Here is a 23,647-nt window from a genome sequence, read left to right as displayed (position 1 = left end):
AACAAGAGAAGCCACTGCAATGAGAGGCCCTCACACCGCAACGAAGAGTAGCCCCCACTTGCCACAACTAGAGAAAGCCCGTGTGGAGCAACGAAGACCCACCGCAGCCAAAAATAAATTAATTTAAAAATTTTTTTCTTAAAGTACTCATTGAATACCAATATCCACGTGATAGATGAGAATTCCTGGAGAACAGGCACCATTAGCAGCTCACTCTTCCTATTGTGGGAGTCTGGCACAGTGCCTGATACCAGGTACATGCTCAGTTAAGTATTCACATCTTTATTATCTGATAAAAGTGGGAACTAACCAAACTATACTCTGTTCTCCTCAAAGTCACCCTAACCACTGAGAATGTAATAACTAAGATACAGAGACGACAAAGGACAACTATAATGCACTCACAGAAAACAACTGCCACTAAAGGGACATACAATTAGGAAGAAAAAAAAGAATGGTCACATTTGAAGGTGGAGCTGCAAAACAGAAGGAAGCAGGTCCTTCGAGGATCCTTGTGTGTGAGACGCTAAAATGCCATCTCCAAATCAGAACTGCTAACTCAGAAAACCCACAGACACTTTGAGACATTTTAAACAAGCCATCTAAAGACTGCTGTATATTTTTCTAACCAGCAGATTGTGGAGAAGATTCTATTATATATTTATCAAAAGCATATGTTTGTCCTCAGGACATACTTCAAATAGCATATACCAGCTGGATACTTAAAAAGAAAAGACAAAGACCAAGCCAAATGTAACTGATGATGTAAGGCGTGCCTTAACAACTTTTGTTCTGCATAGTAACCTCTCTCCTAAGAAACCATGAGCATGGCACCAAGGATTACCAAATGCCCAAAGAAAAAGCCCACTGGACTTGGAAATAGGAAGCCCAGGCTCAACTCCTGGCTGTGTGACCTCGAACAATGCTTTAAAGCTCTGTGGTTCTCAGATTCCTCTTCCAAAAGTAAGGAGGTTGGATTAAATGATCTCTTTGGTCACTTTCAAATTGGATATTAAATGACCCTATGAAATTATGAACCTCCAGGAGAACAGAGGGGAAGAGAAAAAAAAATTCTATTATTTCTCTTCTTAACTTAATTCTGCTATAGGTTGTTCCTACTCTCTCGCTTTGATCTCTCTGTTCCCCGCCTCACTCTAAAGAGAATCTGGGGTGTCTTCTAGTAGGAAAGAAGCCCAGGCTAATATAAAACTATTACAGAGTACCAAGGTTACTTTGCCACTTTCTTTAAGATTTAAGAATAATGATGAATAATAGCATATACCACTACCATAACAAAGCCTATCTTTGTTATCTTAAGGTAACTTATCAGGAGAGAGAAATAATCGTTAAACGTAACCACAATTTAACCTCGTTTCAAGGGCTGGAAGCCTAGACTGAACTGCATACCAATGCTTCCTTGAGAATTCAATCCAGCAGTGTGGGGAGGGCACATGGTGTGAAGATGTGATGCCTTTGGCATGTGGCAGATCAAGGTTAAAGTCACAGTTGGGATCTTTACCACCTATGTAAACTTGGGCCACTTACTTTATATCAATGAGCCTCACGTTCTTTAGCTGTAAGATGGGGATAACAACATTTTATGTCATACGGTTATCTTTAAGGGTTAAAAGATGTTTATAAAATGAAGTTTACAGAGCACCTAACACAGTTCCTGGCCCATGATAAGCACTCCACAAAGTGGGGTGTTAAAAACAAAGCATGCCTCTAACTTAACAACCACTGGGGGTGAACACACTTTAAAAAACATGCCTCTAACTTCACAACCACTGGGGGTGAACACACTTTAAAAAACATACCTCTAACTTCACAACCACTGGGGGTGAACACACTTTAAAACACTTTTTTTTTTCACTTTCCCACCATTTGACATGTAATTCTCATTTGATCTGAACTCATCTGATCTAAAACAAAAAATGAAGACGAGTATGAAAACCAAGGAGAATTCCATACCTAGAAAGGGACCTTCCCAACCGTACTGCCATCTCACACAACGGCTTGCTTTTCTCTTGAGAGCGGTAAGGGACAAAGGAAAGAATGGCAGCTGCTACAGGCCTTGAACAAGAAAGTGCTCAAGTGGTTAGCTCTTCTTTCTCTAGAAACCCAGGACAGATAAAGGTGTCCTGGACCCATAACACTCAGTCCCTCCTCTTGTACTAAGTCAACGGTACCTAACTTTTAACATACTGAGGAAATCAAACGGCCATGTAGTAGCAAAGTGAGACTCTAGCCAGGAATAAAAGGGAATCTTGTTTTTAAATTTCTATAGTAAGCCTGACACTTTTCACCCCTGATCACACTCTATCACCTCTAACATGGTACTGGTATTGGACTATCAAAATCATGGGAAGCTTTTTAAATAATTCCCATCCTTACTACTTAAATCTGCAGGCTCAAAATACCATCTGCATCACTAACCCATTTGGGAAGACACACACATCCCTCACAGGACAGGAAGAAGTAGGGGAAAGTCCTTTTTATAGCAACCGTGAATGTGAATCTTCACAGGACTGTGACTAATAGTCCTGGTAACTCAACTTGTTCTTGTACGTTCTAAATCCATCCCTTTATGAGACCAGGGTATTCCTTACTCTGCCAGACCGAGGATGGTTTCCCGTTTGTACTGGTCATCTGCAGTAAACCGTTGCACATCCACACCCTTCCGCAGGCCCTGGAGGATCTGAGCCTGAGTGAAGTCCAGGAGGCGCTCGTTGTAGTACTGTAACTGCTTGGTCAGTGCAGCGAGCTCCTCGGGCCAGGCTTCCTGTCTGTATCGAGTCACATGCCTGGTGACCATCTTGATTAGCTCTTTGGGATCGGCCTATGAGTAACAAAAAGACTAATTAAAAAAAAAAGTAAAGTGGGAAGAAGATCATGTCTGCCGGGCATCTGTTTGACCCTTCACACCGCTGCCATTTAGTCCAGGCTGACAACCACCCTGAGGAGGCAACTGCAGAGGCGGTACGTTTTGCAGACCACAAAGACGGGACACAGAACCGACTCTAGGAGCGGGTTTCTGGACTCCTGCTCTGCTCTTCCACCTTAAAAATCACCACCTACTTAAAGAATAATGTATGCTTGCTTTTTCAACTACCATCATCCTATACCAGATCTCTTCCCCAACTATCTGATCATTTATAATAATTCACCCTGGAAGTAATTATTATCATCATTGCCCCTAGATAAATTTTCTTTGGACCACCTAAGTGTTCTCAATAACAAAGAGCTGCAGTTCAATGATTCCACGAGAAATGCCTAAGTAGCTAAGTAGGAGAATGTTTTCTCCAGGGATAAGTGAGGGTTTAGCCCCATCCCTGTTCCTGAAATCATAAATTTTTCTAGTTTCATAAGAAAGTATGCAACCAATTTTTACTCTGCTCAATTTGGGGCTCAATGGGATGTTGTTCCTTAAATCTAGCAGCTTCTTTAACAGCAAGACAATTATTCCAACAGAACAAAACCCAGAACTGAACGGCTGACAGGAAAGGAAAATAAGTGGTTAACCAACCACAATTATTTATATTAAAGTTGGTCCGGGTGTCCACAAAGCAACAGCAATGCAGCCATGATTCTGGAGTTACCTAATATGTGAACAACATGAACTCAATCCCTCCCAATTTCTGGGAAAATATGGCGCATATTTTAATACCAGCAAATTAGGAAGAAAACTCCAGAAATCTACCTTTGGTTCTCAGAAGCACATCTAGTTACCGTAAGCCATCAGCATTTCTAATGTGTAAGCCATTATTCTGAGCTACACACGAGATTTGTCAATGTCGAGTCCATATTACCTAACCTAGCCTGACATTCTCTCTTCATCCTATTAAGGAACAATCTGGGAGTACCGATAAAAACCAATTAAAGAAATCTTCTTGGATTCCAACAGGTGGATTTAAGAAAAAGTCAACCTTACTCAATTTTTCCCCTACCCCTAGGCAGACACTGAGTCTTACTCTCAAAAACCACAGATACATGTCTCAAGTCAAAAGACGTGCGTTTGAAAACTAATGCTCTGAAGTAAGCAGCTATAAGACCATCTGTCATTCATTCAACAAGTATTTTTTGTGCACCTATTATGCACCAGGTGATGTACTAAGATGTGACCCTTTCCTCCAAGAATTCAGTCTATGAGGAGAGACAATCAAGCAAACAATTATAAAATGGTGTGATACAAGTAAGCACAGGGTGCTATGGGAATACAGAGGAGTGGGACTTGGGCATGTATCAAGGAGGTCTTCTTGGAAGAGTTAATTTCTAGGCTAACTGCTCAGGTATCAGAAGTAAAAAGGTCAGCAAAAAAATAGGGAGACAAATTCTGGTAAAGGGGAGAGTATGTGCTAAGCCTGGATGCCTAAGACCTGATGGGAAGATGGAGTGAATAAAGCTGATCTAACTGCAATAAGAAGTGATTTGGGAATAAGCTGCATATGGCTGGTACTTCTGGAAATGGATATAGGCGAAGGAGACCCCATGCCTCAGCCAACCCCCTCCTACTTACGGACTGAAGCCCTGAGGCACCACCCTGAACCGCCCATCGGGGCAAAGCCCCCTCTGAAGCTGTCTGGTATAGGGATGCTGCTGGGGACCAGCCAGCCTGTCTACACCTGCTCTGCACCCTGGTGTGCTCTGCTGTTGCCTGCTCTTCTCACACCTCATCCAGTTAGCACTTGCCTGCCTAGGAAGAGAGAGAGCAGGTGCAAATATCCAATGATCAGGGTTTCAGGGCAGCAGGAGAGCTCTTCTGTAGGTGTTCTTTCAGGGAACTCTTTGGGTCGGTTTTGCACTCCACCAGCAAACCCACGTTCATCAAAACTGTGAGGAAGGCTTCTTTCCATATACACTCTGACCCTGTGGTTTCAGGCGAAAGTCCTCAGCCTCTAGTTGCCCAACGCGCTTTGAGGGAGAGGCTACAGCCAGGCCGTCCATCTCTGAGTGTGACTCCCACCCCCACGCACGCAATCGACCACCTCCCCTCGCCCAAGGGTTTCTCACAGCTATTGCTCCACATTCATGTTTTTACTTTTTGCTTCCTGGCATCTCAAGGACTTGGTCCCTGTATTGGGAGAGTGGACTATATATGTGATCTCATTTCTATTCTCTTTGTATTCTAATACCATTTTTGAAACAAATCCCCAAACCAGGTAGAGGGTTAATCTCCAAAATGGCAGCACATAGCAATAATGAGCATAAATACTGATATTTACATTGGCTTTTCTTTATCTCATAGAGAGCTTCAAGTCTCCACATACAACCTTCATTTTCATATGTGGCAAAAAACACCTATTCTCTCCTTTTGCGAATGAAGAAAATGGCATGGCAGACTGTAATAAGCGTGGACACAGAGAAGTTACTAGCTGACCTTGTGCAAGTTACTTAACTACAAATCTGATTGTCTCATCTATAAAATGGCAATATATATAGCTTGCATGGCTTCACAAAGCCTAAGAGACCATACACACACACACACACACACACTACACAAACCAAGACCTGGCCTTTATCAGGTGCTCCAAAAATGAAAAGGATTATGGAATTTACTCAAAGGTATACACGAGTTACACTTTAATTGCACCTCTACTGCATACTTTACATTGCATTCTCTTATAAGTATTAAAGCACAGCTTCCAGCAGGCAGAGACCATGGGTACTTAGTGGATTTGTCTTTCCTAGAGCACATTAGAGTTTCTTGAACAAGTCAGGTGTGGAGTAAAACGGAGACACACTGAACAGCAGTTGTAGCTTTTAAGTTAGTAATACTAGTTTATATTCCAGATCCTTCATTTAGCAGAGATGCAATTTGGGGCAAGTTACAACATGTCTCTGTTTCCTCATCTATAAGAGAGTCAACAAGCACACCATCCTCGTGGTTTGTTGGGAGGCACAAACAAAATATTTTAAAATGTCTTTTACTCTCTTATTATATGAAAGCAAATTGGGCCCAGCGCTTACTCCCAAGAAACTAAAACTAGTGATTGTCAAAGATGTACACATAAATAACTCACAGGAGGCACCTGAATATAAGAACCATTATAGAAACACAAACAAGAATGCTGGAAACTCCTTAGAGGGAGCAATGGACACTCCTGACTCTTCTGGGGCTCAGTTTCTTCAGATGTAGAACAAAGGAGTATCACAAGATGATCACCTTTCTAAGGCTAAAATCTTATGAATATATAAGAATTCAATCATGAAAATAAAATAAAACCTTGTAAATCCCTCCAGGTGTGGAACTGGGGAAGTTCTACATCTCATCTCATTGATGCCTCCACTAAACATCAGAACAGATTTCTTTGTTAAAAATACAATTTCAGACCAACAAATTATAATCAGTAGGTCCCTACACAGTTTAAACAACTTTCATACCTTCTCCTTTACTAAGTAGAAATTGTCTAGCCCCTCTGAATAATTTTTACTTCACATTCTCTGTGCATCAAATGTGTTCACTTTTCTAAGAAATATTTAAGAACAAATACCTAATATTTCAGTCTTCGGTATGGAACGGACATAGTGCTAAATATACATGAACTGAATCTCATTTAATACTAACAATCTTGGGGGACCAGAGTCTACTAGTACCATCCTCTTTAAGATGGGTAAGGAGGTGAGTAGCTTGACTAAGGCCATTCAGGGTAGGTGGCAAGGCAGGATATGACTCCCAGGCATAATGTCGCCCAAGAACCAGCCTTTTATATTTGTTGTGCAGGGGGGGTATCTCTTAAAATTATAAGAATCTTGACAAGATCAATGTACACACAGCTCCCACCAAATGTACATGAGATCTGGCATTTGAGTCCTGTTACAGATGATCAACTTTCAATGATGGCCTTAATGCTGTCATTCTATATTACATCAGGACTGACCTATTTTTTTAACACACACATTCTCCCTCTCATCCCTTTTACACATATACACACATGTGTAAATACAAATGGTCACAGAGGACACACCATGGTAGGTGTTCAACTGGAGATCCTGGTTTGAGCTGTGTTTCCAAGCATTCTGTCTTCTCTAAGAACAAGGGAGAGAGATTTAGAACAGAAAGAATTTAGAATATCATTTTCTGTTCAACCTCTTGATATAAATATACCTCCTTTTAAATTTCCAACCTAATAAGGTGGTGAAAAGGGGCATTCTATTAATTCCTTGATGATAGGTCTTCAAGGTTATGGATCAAACATTTGTTAAATGTGTAGGAATATTTTCAATACTTATTTATTGGTAAAACATAACACTAATTCTTTCAAAATCTTCCCAAAACAAAGAGCATTAGCTATGAGGAAAAAACATAGGAACTGGCATCAAAGAACTGGATTGCTGGTTCTTCCTTCCTGAGCGTCAGGTTTTCCATTATTAAAATTAAGGCAATTTCTCTCTGATAGACTCTTCACAGAGACTGAATGAGAGTAGATGGATGGACATGTTGTAAGTTCCGGCTTTCCATGCAAATTTCTCGTCTTACCATCATCACTACTAGTTTCTACCCCTTCCTTCAGGAACTTTACTGGTCATGATTACTTCCAATGTATGACTTAAATTTTAATAGTAATTCTTCCCCTGAGCTTATCACAATTTCTCTAAAAATATTCCAAAAGCATCCTCTACTCAGCCCAACACTTCATTTCATACATTCTTTCATTCACGGCACAAGTGTGCTGCATTAAATTTCTAAAGCACTTTCACATGATTTTCATTTGACCCTCATACCCACCCAGTGACGGGCACAGGAGACTGCTGCTGCTGTTTTACAGATGCCAACCTGCATGGAAGGCATCCTGAGCTGGGGTCCGGCAGCGAGGAAGTGAGCCCAACCCCCAGCCTCTGGCCTCGTGGGCACCCCACTCCATCAGCCCTTCCTCCCTATCCTGCCAGCGGGGCTCCCTCAATGCGCCACACCCAGCCTCACACCTGAAGTCATGAATTTCTGTATGCAGAGTATATTCAAACCTCTCTTCCTCTGTTTCCCACCTAATTTCAGTGATATGATCCATGGGTATGAAAGCTCCCGGCCTCTAAGAAACTTTTGAAGGACTTTATGGGTAGCTTCAGAATCTCCCATATTCTGGGGCTTCCCTGGTGGCGCAGTGGTTGAGAGTCTACCTGCCAATGCAGGGGACACGGGTTCGAGCCCGGGTCTGGGAAGATCCCACATGCCGCGGAGCAACTAGGCCCATGAGCCACAATTACTGAGCCTGCGCGTCTGGAGCCTGTGCTCCGCAACAAGAGAGGCCGCGATAGTGAGAGACCCACGCACCGCGATGAAGAGTGGCCCCCGCTTGCCGCAACTAGAGAAAGCCCTCACACAGAAATGAAAACCCAACACATAAATAACTAAATAGATAGATAGACAGAGAGATAAATAGATAAAATAAATAAAATTAAAAAACAAAAAGATACTGCAAAAACTGAAAACATAAAAAGGCATCAAAAATTTAAAAAGTGTAGGGAGTTGGGCTTCCCTGGTGGCGCAGTGGTTGAGAGTCCGCCTGCCGATTCAGGGGACACGGGTTCGTGTCCCGGTCCGGGAAGATCCCACATGCTGCGGAACGGCTGAGTCCGTGAGCCATGGCCGCTGAGCCTGTGCGTCTGGAGCCTGTGCTCCGCAACGGGAGAGGCCACAGCGGTGAGAGGCCCGTGTACCGCAAAAAAAAAAAAAAAAAAAAAAAAAAAGTGTAGAGTGTTAAATTACTCTAATTTTTTCCCCCAAATTTGGCAATGCAGTTCTTCTATGGGGTGAAATAAATGCGATTTCTTTAAAGAATATGGTCAAGTCCCTGTAAAAACAAAATGCACATAAATATTTATGACACCAAAATGCTGGATAACTTCATCTACTACTTACTAGAAGAGGTAATAAATCCATTCAGGCTTAATAGTCTCCATTTCTTGGTAATATTGTTTGGAAAGTTTTGAACAGGTGGTATGTTTCCCCTCTAGGGTTGTTATTTGCTTGAAATAATTTTCTACTTGGCATATTCAATTAGTAGCTTAAGAAAACACATTTTAGAAATAGTTTACCATAAAGTTTTGAATTTCATCCCCTGCTGGGTTTGCTTCTCTAGCATATAAAACTAAAAGACACGTTTCCATTTTTAACTGATTTTATTTTCTGAAACTTTTTAAAAAGAATGATAGAGAAATCACAATTCAAGATGCATTTACGTGGGGAGGGATAAACTAGGAGTTTGGGATTAGCAGAAACAAACTACTATATATAAAATGATAAACAACAAGGTCCTACTGTATAGCACAGGGAACTATATTCAGTATCTTGTAATAACCTATGATGGAAAAGAATATGAACAAGAATATTTACGTATGTGTATGTATGTATGTATAACCGAATCACGTTGTGTACACCAGAAACTAACACAACACTGTAAATTAACTATACTTCAATCTTTAAAAAAAGATGCATTTACAATAATTACAAAGGTAAGATATAAATGAAAAGAATCAAGGTACAGAAAAATGTGTATAGTTTACTCACATTTGCATAAAAAGTTATTATATAAATACGCATATCCATAAACTATTTCTGGAAGTAGACAAAAGGGAAATACTCTTTGTTTTATCCTATTTTCATCATTTGAGGTTTTTGTCATGTGTGCATTAACATAAAGAGTTAATTAGGACAAATACTAGAAGAGAAAATTCTCTGCGAGTGACCATTTGCCAATCATCATTACAGGTCTCTAAAAAGAAACATGAACGCCCAGTGGGCTGCTTCAAAGCTCATCCAGGTTTGCTGCCGGATGTGGCAGACTCGGGATGTGCTTCCCGTCAAGATGCACATGCTTTGTATCAGAAATAACACCACAAATTATATCAGTACTTTTATTCAAACCTAGCAATCTACCTAAGTTATCATTCTAGCAGCTCAGAACTACAGGGGGCGGGAAGAGAAAATGTGAAAATAGGAACCAGCTGGACTGACGGTCAAGCGGAAGCTAAGCTTCACAGCGTGGTATTATATGCGGACAACAAACTGAAACCACTTTGATTTCAGTTTCCGGGATGATTCGTCAGGAGTCTGTCATATCTAATTCCAAACCCGGCAGTGCCGTTTTATACAGGGGGAGATGCTGAAAAGACTCAAATAATGAGTCATTAGGTAGTCAATGGACAACGCAAACATACTTAAAACATCCAGCTAACGTGCCCATCCATGAGGGGTCAGGGCTCGAAACTGTAAAAACTGAAGGTTGTCCGAATCACAGCAGCTGGAATGATTCCTCAACTTATTCACAGGCCAATAAACAGTCACTGAGTAACTGCAGTGGGTGAAGCTCTGGGGATTCCTGCCCTCAACAAGATTACCACGAGGCGAGAAGACAGACGTGCATCAGCTACCATAGCCTAAAAGAACCACTCCAGTGGGTGTCTGGAGGAGAGCCGTGAGAGACGGAAATTAACTATACTACAACTTTAAAAAAGGATGCATTTACGATAATTATAAAGGTAAGATATAAATGAAAAAAAATTATTTCAGGCCGGTATCTGCTGAGGCAGCAGAGAAGACTTCACACAGGAGGCTCTTCTGAGCTCAGACTTACCTATTGATAGTGCGAAGAAGGAGGTATTTCAGGCAGGAGAATTACGTCTGCACAGGCAGACGTGTGGGAATGGATGTTAAATTAAGAGAAATATACATTCTGAACAGCATAGACCTCAAACGAGCTAGTGTCAGGATCATGGCTGCCGGGGTGAGGAACAGCCGCCAGTCCTCTGAGGGGCTTCCCTGTCACACAGAGGAGGAGAGACTTTAGCCGGTAGCCATCGCAGAGCACGTGAAAACATCCTCCTGGGAATGACCCGTTAGGAACTGTGGGCCAGAGATCACTCAGGTCCGAAACACAGTGACACACTGCTTCCGACACAAAGCTAGGGGGGCAGCACATCCAAGTAAAAGGCAGGTAAAGACTGGGGTCAGGAGCTCTAAGTGACAGGTGTCACCTTCTCCCAGAGCAACCCTGAGCAAGTAACCGCATTTCTCCGTGTCTTACTTTCTGCAACATGAGACTGCTCGACAGATCAAGCGGGAAGGAATGTGAAAGGTACTAAGACAGCCAAAGCCTTCCCAGGGTTAGTCTGACCTTCCTACTGACCCCTGACAACTCTCGTTCACAAGCCCCCACGAAGTCTGCTACTGTCACACCCATCCTGACACCTTCCCAGCCAGAGAGAAGAGACCCCATCCGGTCACAGTGAAGTCTGGTCATAGACTCTATTTCTATGCTTTTCCTCTGCAGTCAGGCAATGCTTCCGAGCCTTGAATTTTATAGCGTGACATTTTAATACTTTCTTAAATAGTTTGTGAAAAAACACAGCACATATGATGGGACAGGGATACCTCAATTCATCTGTTAACAGATTCCACCCCTTGATCTGGAACGTTCTTCCCCTCCATCTTTCTGGTGCTATGCTCGTCCTTTTCGTTACTCAACTGAGGTCTTTCCTGAGCCTGTTTAAATCGTATTCTACACACACAGTCCTTAACTTTCTTCTTGTTTTCAAAGCTCTTATCACAATCTAATAAAGTATACATTTTATTTACTTATTTTGTTTATGGTGCTCCTTCCTCAGTGGAATGTAAATCTGAAAAGGGCCATGGTTTTTACATATACTTTGCTCACGACTCTCTCCCCAGGATCTAGAATACTCCCTGGCGTAAGTAGTCATCTGACAAATACACACACATAATTCAATTATTTCATATGTACTGAAGAATTATTAATTTTCAGTAATCCACCCAGGGAACATTTGTTTACTACCCTTGATATGTCAGGTCCTGCTCTAAGCAATGAGGAAAACAATAAATACAACACAGACACTGGTCTCAAACAGCTCATTTTCTAGTGAGATGGAAGTAGATAAATTCAAAGTAGTAGAGTATAAACGTTATGAGGTAAGTAAAGGGCAGTAAAAACGTGCATAGAAGAGCACCCAACACAGCGTGGGAGCACGACAGAATGGTGGCAGGTGGTAGGAGCCATGCCTTGGTGAGGTAAGACCTGAACCAAGCGCTAAGCCAAGAAATGCCGGGGAAACATTACAGGCAAGAGTACAACACACTGAATGCAAAGAAGAGAGGATACGCGGGCTGGCTGAGAAATTTAAGCAGCTTGGTACGGCTGGAGTGAAGGAACATGAAGTCGCAGAAACAGACAGAGGCCAGACCACCTGCTAGGGCAACAGGAAATCACTGAAGGATTGTAGACTCAAGGGAGGATGACCAGACCTCCATTTTGCAAAGACTTCTCAGACAGATGCTTGGAGAAAGATGCAAACGCAACAAAAAGGAAGAGACGATGATGTTTGATTGCATTGCACCCTTCAGACTAACAACCAAATACTTTCACAGAGTTGCCAAGAAGTCTCTGGAGAATTAGCTGGCTTGTGACCTAGCCGTGTGCCATCTTAACGCTATCAGAGGGCACATGTTTCTCTGTGGAGCAGCTGAGGAGTTAGAAATCATGTGTTGAGGCATCACCACTGGGCCACGTGAGCCTTGCTGGCTTCTGTTTGCCCTAGGCTTTAATGCTGCTTCCCGAAGCAATGACCCTGACCAGCAGCTGCCTTACACTACTGGGCCCAGAAAGGGAACGGCTACAGGTGTCAGGAACCACGTCACGGGGTGGGTGAGTATTCCAACAACCAGGAATCTGAGGCCAAGGCCTAGGGTGAGGCACGAGACCTCCAAGGGACATCTTCAAGGGAAAGAACAGTTTGACAGGAAAGCGGTGACAGGAACAAGACCAAGAGCTAAAGGGCAGCGATGGTGGGTTGATATAAGATGAAAGGAAGAAACGGAAATTGGTGTAAAGGGTAGAAAAGGGCAGGAATCAGGTTTCATCATTCTTCACACTATAACACCAGGCTCTACGTCCTTCACAGCTGGCAGTCAATCAATGCTGGGTCGATGAAAGGATGGGCAAAATATAAGACCTGAAAATAAAACACTCATACTTTCCGTTGGGAATACACAAGAAACCAAGATGGACACACCTTTACTTCTAACCCTCATCTTGCAGTGTTCTACTTCCTCTCTCTGCACGCTTTAGTCACAGAAATCTTAGGTGGGGTTTCTTACAGTGACTTCAGTATCTGAAGTAGGAAACAGTGACTGCCAGATATAAAGGCCAGGATGGAATTTACTGGTTTTCTCCTGCCTTACCTCTCTCAAAGACAGTTCAGGATTTGGGATTTACCTCTCTCAAAGACAGTTCAGGATTTGGGACTTACCTCTCTCAAAGACAGCTCAGGATTTGGGACTTACCTCTCTCAAAGACAGTTCAGGATTGGGGACTTACCTCTCTCAAAGACAGTTCAGGATTTGGGACTTACCTCTCTCAAAGACAGTTCAGGATTTGGGACTTTTAATTTTTGGTTCAAAGTAATTTACTATCGGGGAAAACAGGAAAAATACAGACTGCACTAGAACTTCCCTTCAAGAGGACTACTTTAAGCTTTTAGGTAATGAAACCGAAGATCAGGCCAAAATGGGGCTCTGCAGCCAGCTCTTTGGCTTCTGTCACAGTCTGGACATGTGGTCTGTCTGGCGAGGGTTTCCAGTCCTCTCACCTGCAGCTCCTCTAATCCACCTTTACGTAACTGTCTCTCATGGATTTATGGTAAGTGGTGAGTTCACTGAAGTCAGACAGCCATAATCACCTTCTCATCTCAAGACTCGCTCAGAGGCCGTGGCACACATAAGGTGCTCGGGGCGGGGTTTAGGGCTAGACCAGCTGACCAAGTGGCCTTTCAATCCTCTGTATTCATGAAAGGTGGAACACAGCGTTGGGCATGCAGTGTGACCTTAATATAGATTACACACATGGAAATAGTACATACTACATGGGAGTCCTGAGCCAATTATCCAGCACTTGTGTATGTACTACTGAAAAGATAAAGACATTTAAAAGCAGACACCAGCAAACGCCATGAATACTCTTTGCCAGCCAACCAATTGAATGGAATAAGAAAGACATTAAGTAAGTACACTGCTCCAGAAATAAACCTGCCACACTTCCACCTATTTAACCACTTCTTGCCCTCAGTTTATAACACAGTAGGTCAATTCCTTATTTCACATAAAAACATACCTGTGATATAAAAGCAAAACAAAGGAAAATTACTAGAGTATAGGATAAAAGTACTGCACAAAGCAGCAGTAGCTACTGAAAACAAAAAAATAAGTTCAAAATTTCCAAAATAAAGTAATATATCAACTGGATAAAAAAAAAAGAAGCAGCCCTTTTCTTGGCCAATTTCATCCTAATATACCTATTCCTGAGAACAATACCCACTGACATTGATGATGCCCTTGGGAGAGTAACCTGCGTGGCACAGGGTTCCCCCACCCACCTTCCTCTTTTTAAATAAAAACTGATGAATGAAAGCCATAGATTTTGCCACGAATGGAATGTTTTCACATACTTAAAGGTTCTTAGATATGTTTTGGATGGCAGAGGCAGCTAGAACTTTGATACTCATGTGAAATTATTTCTTTATAGTCTACTTTGGGTCGGAGAGGAAGAATTCTGCCTCAGTAAAAACTGAAGCTTGGATTCGTACACAGAGTGGATTTGGAAGTCTGATCTATTTGCTTACCTACTCTTAAAGTGGTAATTCTCTTAAAATGTCCAGTATAAAAAGGAAATAATTTCCAAACGCTGATGATTAAAGGTGGTGTATACAAGTAAACCTAGAGGGCTTCCATTTTCCAGCGGCATCTGGAACACTTCCGTGTCCACAAAAGAAGGCACGTGTAACTTGAGGCCACGTTTAGGTGCTCTAACTCAGAAATTAATAATAAAGTTAAATAAAAGTGTCAGAAGCTTGGTGGCAAGTAGGCATAGTGTGCCTCAACATTTCATCTGCATAATTACTACTCTCATATCTCTCTGGCTTAAAAATAAATAAAAGTGCAGTGCTGTTCAAAGAACTACATTGCCTGCTGTCCTAAATTAGACAAAGCCATCTTCCTCTTGAGAAGTGAGTTAAAAAGCTAACTCTCCATTTCTCCTCTCCTTTAGCCTTTCCTAAGAACGCTGTAATATAAAATAAATGACAGAAGAGTTAGGGGATGAACCAGCATTCACAATAAATATTAGAAACTCTACTTCTTATTAATTCCTGGAAAAGCAACTACGTATAACACAGAAAAGGCAAAGGCTGTCAGCCACTGGGAATACAAAGCACTCTGAATACAAAGTGCATCAGTCCCTCCAAAGAGGTAAACGTGTTTTAACTACTTTAGAAAAGCTTAACCCTGCTCAATAACAAGGTGGAAACCATGAGGACTCACCCTGTAAAGAGGATGGCACTTGTCCCTGAAACACGGAGCCAACCGGGCGTAGATCTGTAGGCTATAGTAATAGGCTGCCAGCTGGAGAGAGAGAGCAGAGTGGGGCTGCTTTTCAAAGCACCTGTTAGCGTCTAACACCTAGGAAGGGAGCAAGAGAGAAACAGCTCAGCTGAAAGGAAATTGGCACAACCGTCATAAACCATTACATTTCTAGTCCTTACTCTAGAATTTTGGTTCCAAGTTTCTATCATATCAACTAAAGCTCAAGCTCATCTTAATATGACTACATTAAATTTCAGAAGACATTATAAGGCAGATCCTACGCACATGAAAGTAGATTTTAAAATCAACATTTCAGCTAACATTGTAGAATTCACTTTCCGGATACTGACCACAGTCCTTCCATCTTGCAAGAACAACCAGAAGGAAGTGAAACATATAACAAACAATTTACTGGTGAAAACCCCCAGTAAAGGCTTAGCTTATTCATTTTTAAGTCCTTGTTTCTTGGAAAGGGTAAACTTACCTGCGGTAAGGCAAGGAGATAAGCAAGAGCCAGGGTCATATCATTTGGTAAAGCATCGCTCGCCAGCTCCAAGAGAACTGAATGTAGAAAACATATATATATATTGCATTATATTATTAGAGGATCCATGTGACATTCATAGTTACTAAGTGTCATGACTTTAGTCCTTTATGATGTCAACAGTAATTCGTTTCAGAGAACTCTTTAAGATCATTTATGAAAGTCTATTCAGCACCATAGAAATAACAGACTACATGAAACTATGTTAAATGATAACCTTGCCTCAACTCAAATTATGCTGTTTGTTACTTACACAAGAGAAAACCCAATTAGTGCAGCTACAAAGTCTAAGTGCAAATAGATCAGTGAGGATGGTTTCTGCCAGCTAATCTTTTGGTTTTCAAGACCCAGACCAAGCTATAAAATTCTGGATGTCAATGACAGCTACTGTAGAAAATGACCATCTGAGCATTAACGATGAGAGTAACAACACAGCTTTTTGTGAGTGCCGATTTAGGATAAATCTTCTGATTTTACTGCAATTACGATAAGTGGTTTTGTTCTTTCTCTTCACCACACTCCACACTCCAAAACCAGTCTCTTGCTTTGATTATAGAGCACCTTAAAATATCCCAACCATCTACAACTTTTCCACAAAAATTTTTATATAAGCAACGACCTATCAATGTCGTGGCTTTAATAAAGGAGAGAACACTGCCAATAACATCTGTGTTTATATCCATTTTTTTCCTTTTGCGGTATGCGGGCCTCTCACTGTTGTGGCCTCTCCCGTTGCGGAGCACAGGCTCCAGAAGCACAGGCTCCAGAAGCACAGGCTCAGCGGCCATGGCTCACGGGCCCAGCCGCTCCACGGCATGTGGGATCCTCCCGGACTGAGGCACGAACCCGCGTCCCCTGCATTGGCAGGCGGGCTCTCAACCACTGCGCCACCAGGGAAGCCCCATCCATTTTATACTAATAAGGAGGTATTCCATTTAGGGTCTCAAGTGACAAGTACCAGGTAGTCACTGTAATCACAATGTAAATCTTTTGTTTTTAAAGAACGGACTCTCCTAACCTTCACTAACGAAGGTAAACAGTATTTAAATAATTCAAAGTAAATATTTCACTTTGTAAATACACCATATAATTTTTTCCCAGGAGATTCACCTTCCTAATTGTGTCTTACTTGAACTAAAATTTAAAGCCATCCATATAATCTGAGCTCGGCTGACCACTGGAGCAGTGGGTGGGTGTGCGGTGAGAAGCCAGCTGCAAGCGGCTGGAGCGTCAGAGGCTGACCTAAAACTCAGCATGTCCTGCGCATGATCTATGGGGGAAGAAACTGAGCTTTCTCCACTGTGCCTCTGCAAAGAGTTCGCTAAATACTCACTTCCTCTGTGTTCTCCAAACCTCATAAACCAAGTTGGACCACCAGTCAGCCTCAGGCCTCCCAAGGAATTGTACTGTTCTAGAGATGTTTTCTGATCAAAAGCTACTCATTTCAAGGCCCATTTCCACATTCAGCCCTTCACTCAGTACCAATGAGAACTTTCTCTGAACCTAATATTGCTCTAAAATAAGAATCAGAGTTCCTGCCCTTTCAGAGTAAACACACCAAGACCAGAAAAAGTCTTCAAATAAATAATTTAAAACTACAACGCAAAGGGCCCAAATCAAATTTTATACAAACAAGTATGAGAGCAAAGAAGAGTTATAAAATCGCCGAATGTATTCTAGAACACTATCAAAACTGAAGGATGAAAGACTTAAGTTATACATTTTGGACAACAGAAGATGAAAGAAGAAAAAGCATGTAAGCGTAGTCTGCTGAAAACCCTGTACTTTTGAGAAAGATTTACTTAGAGTCTAGAAATTGCACACCATACAAACACACATAGAAACACACACACACAAGCCCAGGGCTGCCATTTTGGCTTATGTCTGCCTTATGTACTTTACCATTTAATACCTGCCCAGCTGTCCGCGGGACCTTTAATTTGGAGAAAAAACAAAATCCAATAGTTTCACATACTAATAATTCTTCCCTATTATTTTTCTTTCTTTGTTGCTTTTCTTATAAGGTGACCTACAACTGCAACCTTATTTAGTTTTTTTCCACCCCCGTTTTTATTTTCTTCAGGTACTTCCCTTCCTTATGCACAAAAGAGGCCAATTTTCAAACAAGTATATCTAAACCCACTCACCAAAAAACAGCCCTGTCTCTTCAGAGCTCAGGAGCCCTTATTTCAAGTGAGTGGCTGATGCTCCAGCTAGTAGAGGACCACCCCTCTCCCTCTCAGAGTTGTGGTTGGTTAGGACCAGTCTGAAGCCTGCCTGGGAAAATCAGTCCCATGACTGACTATCTTCCCGTCAGACTTTTCTTTTTTTTTTTCTTTTTAAATCCTGTCATCAACTCAATCTTTCACTCCATTTAATGTGCATTTGGTTATTTCCAAAAACCAAAGCACCCTCAAGGGATAAAAAAATATGGTACCACTGAAGATATTCCTAAGCATATGCTACAGACCCTGAAGGAAATTCCAAAAGGAAAACAACCCAACAAAAAACAAAAACAACAAAAAAGAGCCATGACAGTATGGTTCGAACAAATGCATAGTTCCCAGAAGATACCTTTGAGAGAGAGAATCTCCATCTGAATACGTAAGTTCCAGTAGGTTTATTTTTTAAATAGTTACATTAATTCACAGATACAACTCACAAGATGCTCACTAGCATTTCTTGAACATATATCACTGAATACAAAGCTTTCAGCAGGCAAAAGAGAAAAGAAATAGTTAATTTCCATGAGCTAAAAGTAATGACAAAAATCACCCTCAGAGGAGTCCAAAGAATCATCACTGTTAATTTTCACCAAGCAGTGAAAATAATCACTTTGAAATACAAATATTTGCTCCAAGTGAATAATAGCCACATGGGTTTTATTTCATATATACAAATGTGTGCATCATTTCAAACTTTTCTGCATTTTATAATGCTTTGACACTGGGGGGTCTTGACGATCCTGGTGAGACTGCCCTCCCAGGGCTAGCTAGTCAATTGGCAGGTAGAGCAGACGGTTTCCTGGTGAGCATGCCTTTGATCTACAGGCCAACCAGTTCAGAGCCAACTGTCTGAACCACCCCCTCTCTCTCTGGCTTTTACACTACAGAGGCAATACTACCTCGCCCTGATCACCTCAGGGCCAGGTGCCGGTCAGCCAGAGACCATCCCATAGCCCAGAGTCCACCAGGTTATTCAAATTCTCCATTGTAAGCTTGCTCAAGCGTGCCTACCACACCTCTCCTGTTCCTTCCCACGAAAACCCATACTCTGGCCTCATGCCTTCTGCCTCCAGGTGACCTGAGTGCCTCCCCATGTGGCCCAGGTGGCTTGCTGTGTCTTCTGTTTCTAGGGATTGGTGAGTATAAACTTCTTCCTTCATGACAATCATTTTCATGTCTGGGTGTCTGCCCACACCTGAATAAAACCAGACTCTGGGTACATTTCAGAGCAACAAGTAAAACATCTATAAATGTACAATGAATCCCTGGTGAACAAAATCAGGCAGAATGATACAGCAGGAGGGAAACCATCTTCAGAACCAGAAAGTTACGGGATCAAAGCTAAGACCCACCACTGACTTACTGCACAAGTTTTTCCAATTGATCATCCTGTACCCAGTAACTCTCATATTTCTAAAAATAGTACACTATTCTCCCAGTGAGACACAGAAAACCCCAGAGTCATCTTGGACTTTACTCTCTTCTCTGCTCCCAACATTCAGGTAGTCATCAATTCCTGCTGAATTATTTCTAAAGAACTGTTTCACACATACTTTCTATTTTCACTGCCACAAACTCTAGATTGTCAGTGTTCAAAACCTGGACTCTTTCAATAACCCCCCAACTTTACCTGATGCCTTCAGTCTTTCTCCTTCCAATCCATCCTTAAAATAGTAGTTTCATACTAATTTTATAGGAATGTTCATTAAGTACTGTGTAATCATGTCTCTCGCCAGCTGAAAACACACACACACACACACACACACACACACACACACACACACACACTCTCTCTCTCTCTCTCTCTCTCTCTCTCTCTCTCTCTCTCCTACCTTCAATGGTTTCCCATTCCCTAAAGAAGGAAAGCTAGATTTCTTATTTAGCACTCAAGGCCTTCATAAATATGGGCCAGCCATAACTTATGGTTTTAACTGATATTATCTCTACCCTATACCCCAGCCAAATTAATCTGAGATTCAAATGACCTATAATGCAAACTCTCTATAAAGAAAGTGCTCATGCCATTCCTCTATATAACAATAATAACAGTTATTATTATCATAAAATGAAAATAACTATTTAAAAAAAAATCTGCTTTGATGAGCCAGATATGAGATAGATGCTTCGTATAAATTAGCTCTAAGTGCCACAAAAAGCTCTGCAAAGAATGCAGTATTAACTTGTTTTTACATAGGCTTGGAAAGCTATGTAAATCACCTAAACTCAGAAAGGCAGTTAATCTGTAAAGACAGTGTTATGAACCAAATATTTGTGATTCCCCCAAATTTATATGTTGAAGCCCCAGCCCTCAACATGAGGGTATTTGGAGATGGGGCCTTTGGGAAGTAATTAGGGTTAGATGAGGTCATGAGGAGTGGGATCCTCATGATGGGGTTAGTGCCCTTATAAGAGGAGACATCAGAGTTCACTTGTAAACACTCTACTCTTTCTCCCCACTCCCTCCCTCCCCCGCCCCCCGTCCTGATGTAAAGACACAGTGAAAAGACAGCCATGTGCTAGCCAGGAAGAGATCACTACCAGAACCCAAAAACGCTGGCACCCTGATTTCCAGTCTCCAAACTGTGAGACTAAATTTCTGTTGTTTAAGCCACTTGGTCTATGGTATTTTGTTATGGCAGCCCAAGCTGACTAATACAGACAGGAAACAAGACATACAAAATTAGATATCTCTTCTTGTCAATATGTACCAGGCTGTCGACAATATTATGCTATTGCAAGCAATGAACATATGCCATATTTTTCATGCGTGTGAATTCATAGGATAAATTCCTAGAAGCAGAATTATTAGGTTAAACAATACCCGCAGCCGTAATTCTCATAGCTGTTGCCGAATTGCCACGTGTTTTTCAAATTCTCACTTTAAGCCAAGTCCTCACTGCAGCAAGTCGACCAGGACTGCTACTTAGCTGGCACAGCTCACCCACGTGAACGTCCATTTGGCCCATTTCTCAAGAGGCTTCTTGACATCTATTTTAACTACACAAGATGAAGATCCCTTAAGGTTGGGGTAAGTCCAAAATCCACTCCACAGGGTAAGCCTTCACTCATATGAACTGACTCCTCGGGATTAACCCTAGGAGAAAGGCACCTGGCCTATTTCCCTTCTCTGGGGAACTACGACTCAGACTTTTGCCCTACTGTCATAGGATGAACTCCAGCGAAATCCAGAATAATAAATTCTATTTAAATTCTTCTGTGATTGGGTTCTGTTACTGGTACAGTCCTTGTGCAGATGAAGACTATAAACTCTAGATAAAGCACAAAAGGCAAGTATCGGAAGGCACTGGAGAGGCACTGAAAGACAGAAACTGGAGGGTAGATGCCATTTGGAAAAATGACATGGCACCAGTGATTTCCCATTTTTACAGCTTCTATCCTGAGGGCAAGCTCCTGTCTGTTCCTTGCCAGGCAGGTAAAATTCGGATAGAGAACCTGAAGTCTTAGAGAACCAGAGCCCAGAAAAACCACAACCGCTGACAAGTAAGAGAGGTCTGATAGTTTCTTATAAAACTAAACAAATCCATAATCTTTGGCCCAGCAAGTCTACCCTTAGATAGTTATCCCAGAGAAGTAAAAACACAGGTCCACAAAAACACTGTACAAGAGTTCACAGCAGCTTTTTCATAATAACCATCAACTGGAAAAAGCCTTCATGTCCCTTAACAGAAGAATGGGTAAACTGTGGTATATTCATACAATGGAATACTTCTCAGTCATTAAAAAACAAAAAAAGAGGGCTTCCTTGGTGGCGCAGTGGTTAAGAATCCGCCTGCCAATGCAGCGGACACAGGTTCGAGCCTTGGTCCGGGAAGATCCCACATGCTGCGGAGCAACTAAGCCCGTGCGCCACAACTACTGAGCCTGCGCTCTGGAGCCCACGAGCCACAACTACTGAGCCCATGAGCCACAACTACTGAAGCCCACGCACCTAGAGCCCGTGCTCCACAACAAGAGAAGCCACCACAATGAGAAGCCCGCGCACCGCAACAAAGAGTAGCCCCCGTTTGCCGCAACTAGAGAAAGCCCTAGCGCAGCAACGAAGACCCAACACAGCCAAAAATAAATAAATAAGATAAATAAATTTTTAAAAAATCTTTGTAAAAAAACAAAAAAAGGGAAGAAAGGAAAAAAAAAACCTACTGATAGATGCAGATAAACCTCAAGTTTTACACAAAGAAGACATCCTGTATGATTCCACTGAATGAATTCTAGAACAGTCAAAACTAATCTACAGCGGGGAAAATCCAAACATTTGTCACCTGACTGGGAGTGTGGGGTGGGTGTTTTCAGGAAAGAGGCATCAACTTTCTGGGGTGAGAGAAATGTTCCGTATCTTTAGAGGAGTCAGGGTTACACAGGTGCTGCACTTGTCAAAACTCACCAACCTCACATCTACACTTAAGATTTTTGTATTTCATTGTCTATAGATGTTATCTCACAAAAAAGTAAGAAATGCTGACTCTAGTTAAAGATATGCACAGTGCAGTGTCAAGGGGTGAAGTGTAATGATGCCGACAACTTTGAAACACGTCAGCAAAGAAGCTGGATTTGGTGGATGGACTACAGCAAGTATAGTAAATGTTCGCTGTAGAATCTAGGTGGAAAAGTAGATGGGAGCTCGCTGTAGGATTTTCTCAACTTTTCTGTGCATTTGAAAATTCCCTTAATAAAATATTTGCGGAAGAAAAGAGAAAAAACTCCTCTCTGAAAACAGTGCCAAATGCTCAAGCTCCCCGTCAGTTATTTTTTTTCCCAAATGGGGTTTCCTGAAAGATCCTTGTAGACAAGTATACACATGCCTCGCCTCCAGCACTAAGGCAGCTGAGGTTCCGGCCACACAAAGCCCATGACCTCCCCACTGCTCCAAGACCAGAAAGACCACAATCACTGGCATCGGGTACACCACAGTCCCCTACGTCCCCAGGTTGGAAGAGAAGGGATCATACCTCTTCCCTAATCCTTAACACAACTGTTGAAGTCATCTTGTGACATCTTTTTTCTCCATAGCCAGATCACAGCTCATCAATCCCTACAACCCAGAACCCCTCCTGACTAATAACCGAAGTGTTGAAGGAAACTGACGGTGGAGGGACCAGTGGGGAAGGGAGTGGGGTGAGACACGATAACTGCCCACACTTCACACCACCCGAACTTTCCCAGCAGCCCTCACTGAGGCTCAATTATTCTTGCAAAGTGGAAATCAAGCCCCCACATACGGGAAGCTTCTCAGAGTTTGAATCTGTGAGCCATCTGATGCGACACAGGACAAAATTATCAATGAGGATCTGAAGTAGACCAGATCCCACGGGGTTTCACTGGGATCCACCAGATGTCAGGCTGGCCACAGACTGGGTCACAGTGATTTTACATTACCATTTAAGTTTTTTTTTTTCTTTTCCCCAAAAAAGGCCTGCCCTACATTTAGCAGTGTGTATGAATTTAATTTGCAGTGCTTATTCTCGAACCTTGAATACAATGCATTTTCTAAAC

The 23,647-nt window shown here is 42.0% G+C and overlaps 1 protein-coding gene across 1 annotated transcript in view; it reads right to left on the bottom strand.

Moving 5' to 3' along the window:
- Nucleotides 1-23,647, bottom strand: part of NBAS (NBAS subunit of NRZ tethering complex) — a 363,692-nt gene that overhangs the window by 115,772 nt on the left and 224,273 nt on the right. Inside the window, exons 39-41 of the mRNA XM_065891748.1 lie at nt 15,852-15,928; nt 15,326-15,463; nt 2,610-2,839 (exon numbers count right to left, since the gene is read on the bottom strand). Of these exons, the coding sequence (XP_065747820.1) occupies nt 2,610-2,839; nt 15,326-15,463; nt 15,852-15,928 (445 nt within the window). The remainder of the gene's footprint in view (nt 1-2,609; nt 2,840-15,325; nt 15,464-15,851; nt 15,929-23,647) is intronic.

This window comes from Phocoena phocoena, chromosome 14, assembly GCF_963924675.1.
Source record: "Phocoena phocoena chromosome 14, mPhoPho1.1, whole genome shotgun sequence".
Classification (NCBI taxonomy): Eukaryota; Metazoa; Chordata; class Mammalia; order Artiodactyla; family Phocoenidae; genus Phocoena; species Phocoena phocoena.
The sequence above is the reverse complement of the archived record's forward strand: the minus strand, read 5'-3'. Positions and strand labels throughout refer to the sequence as shown.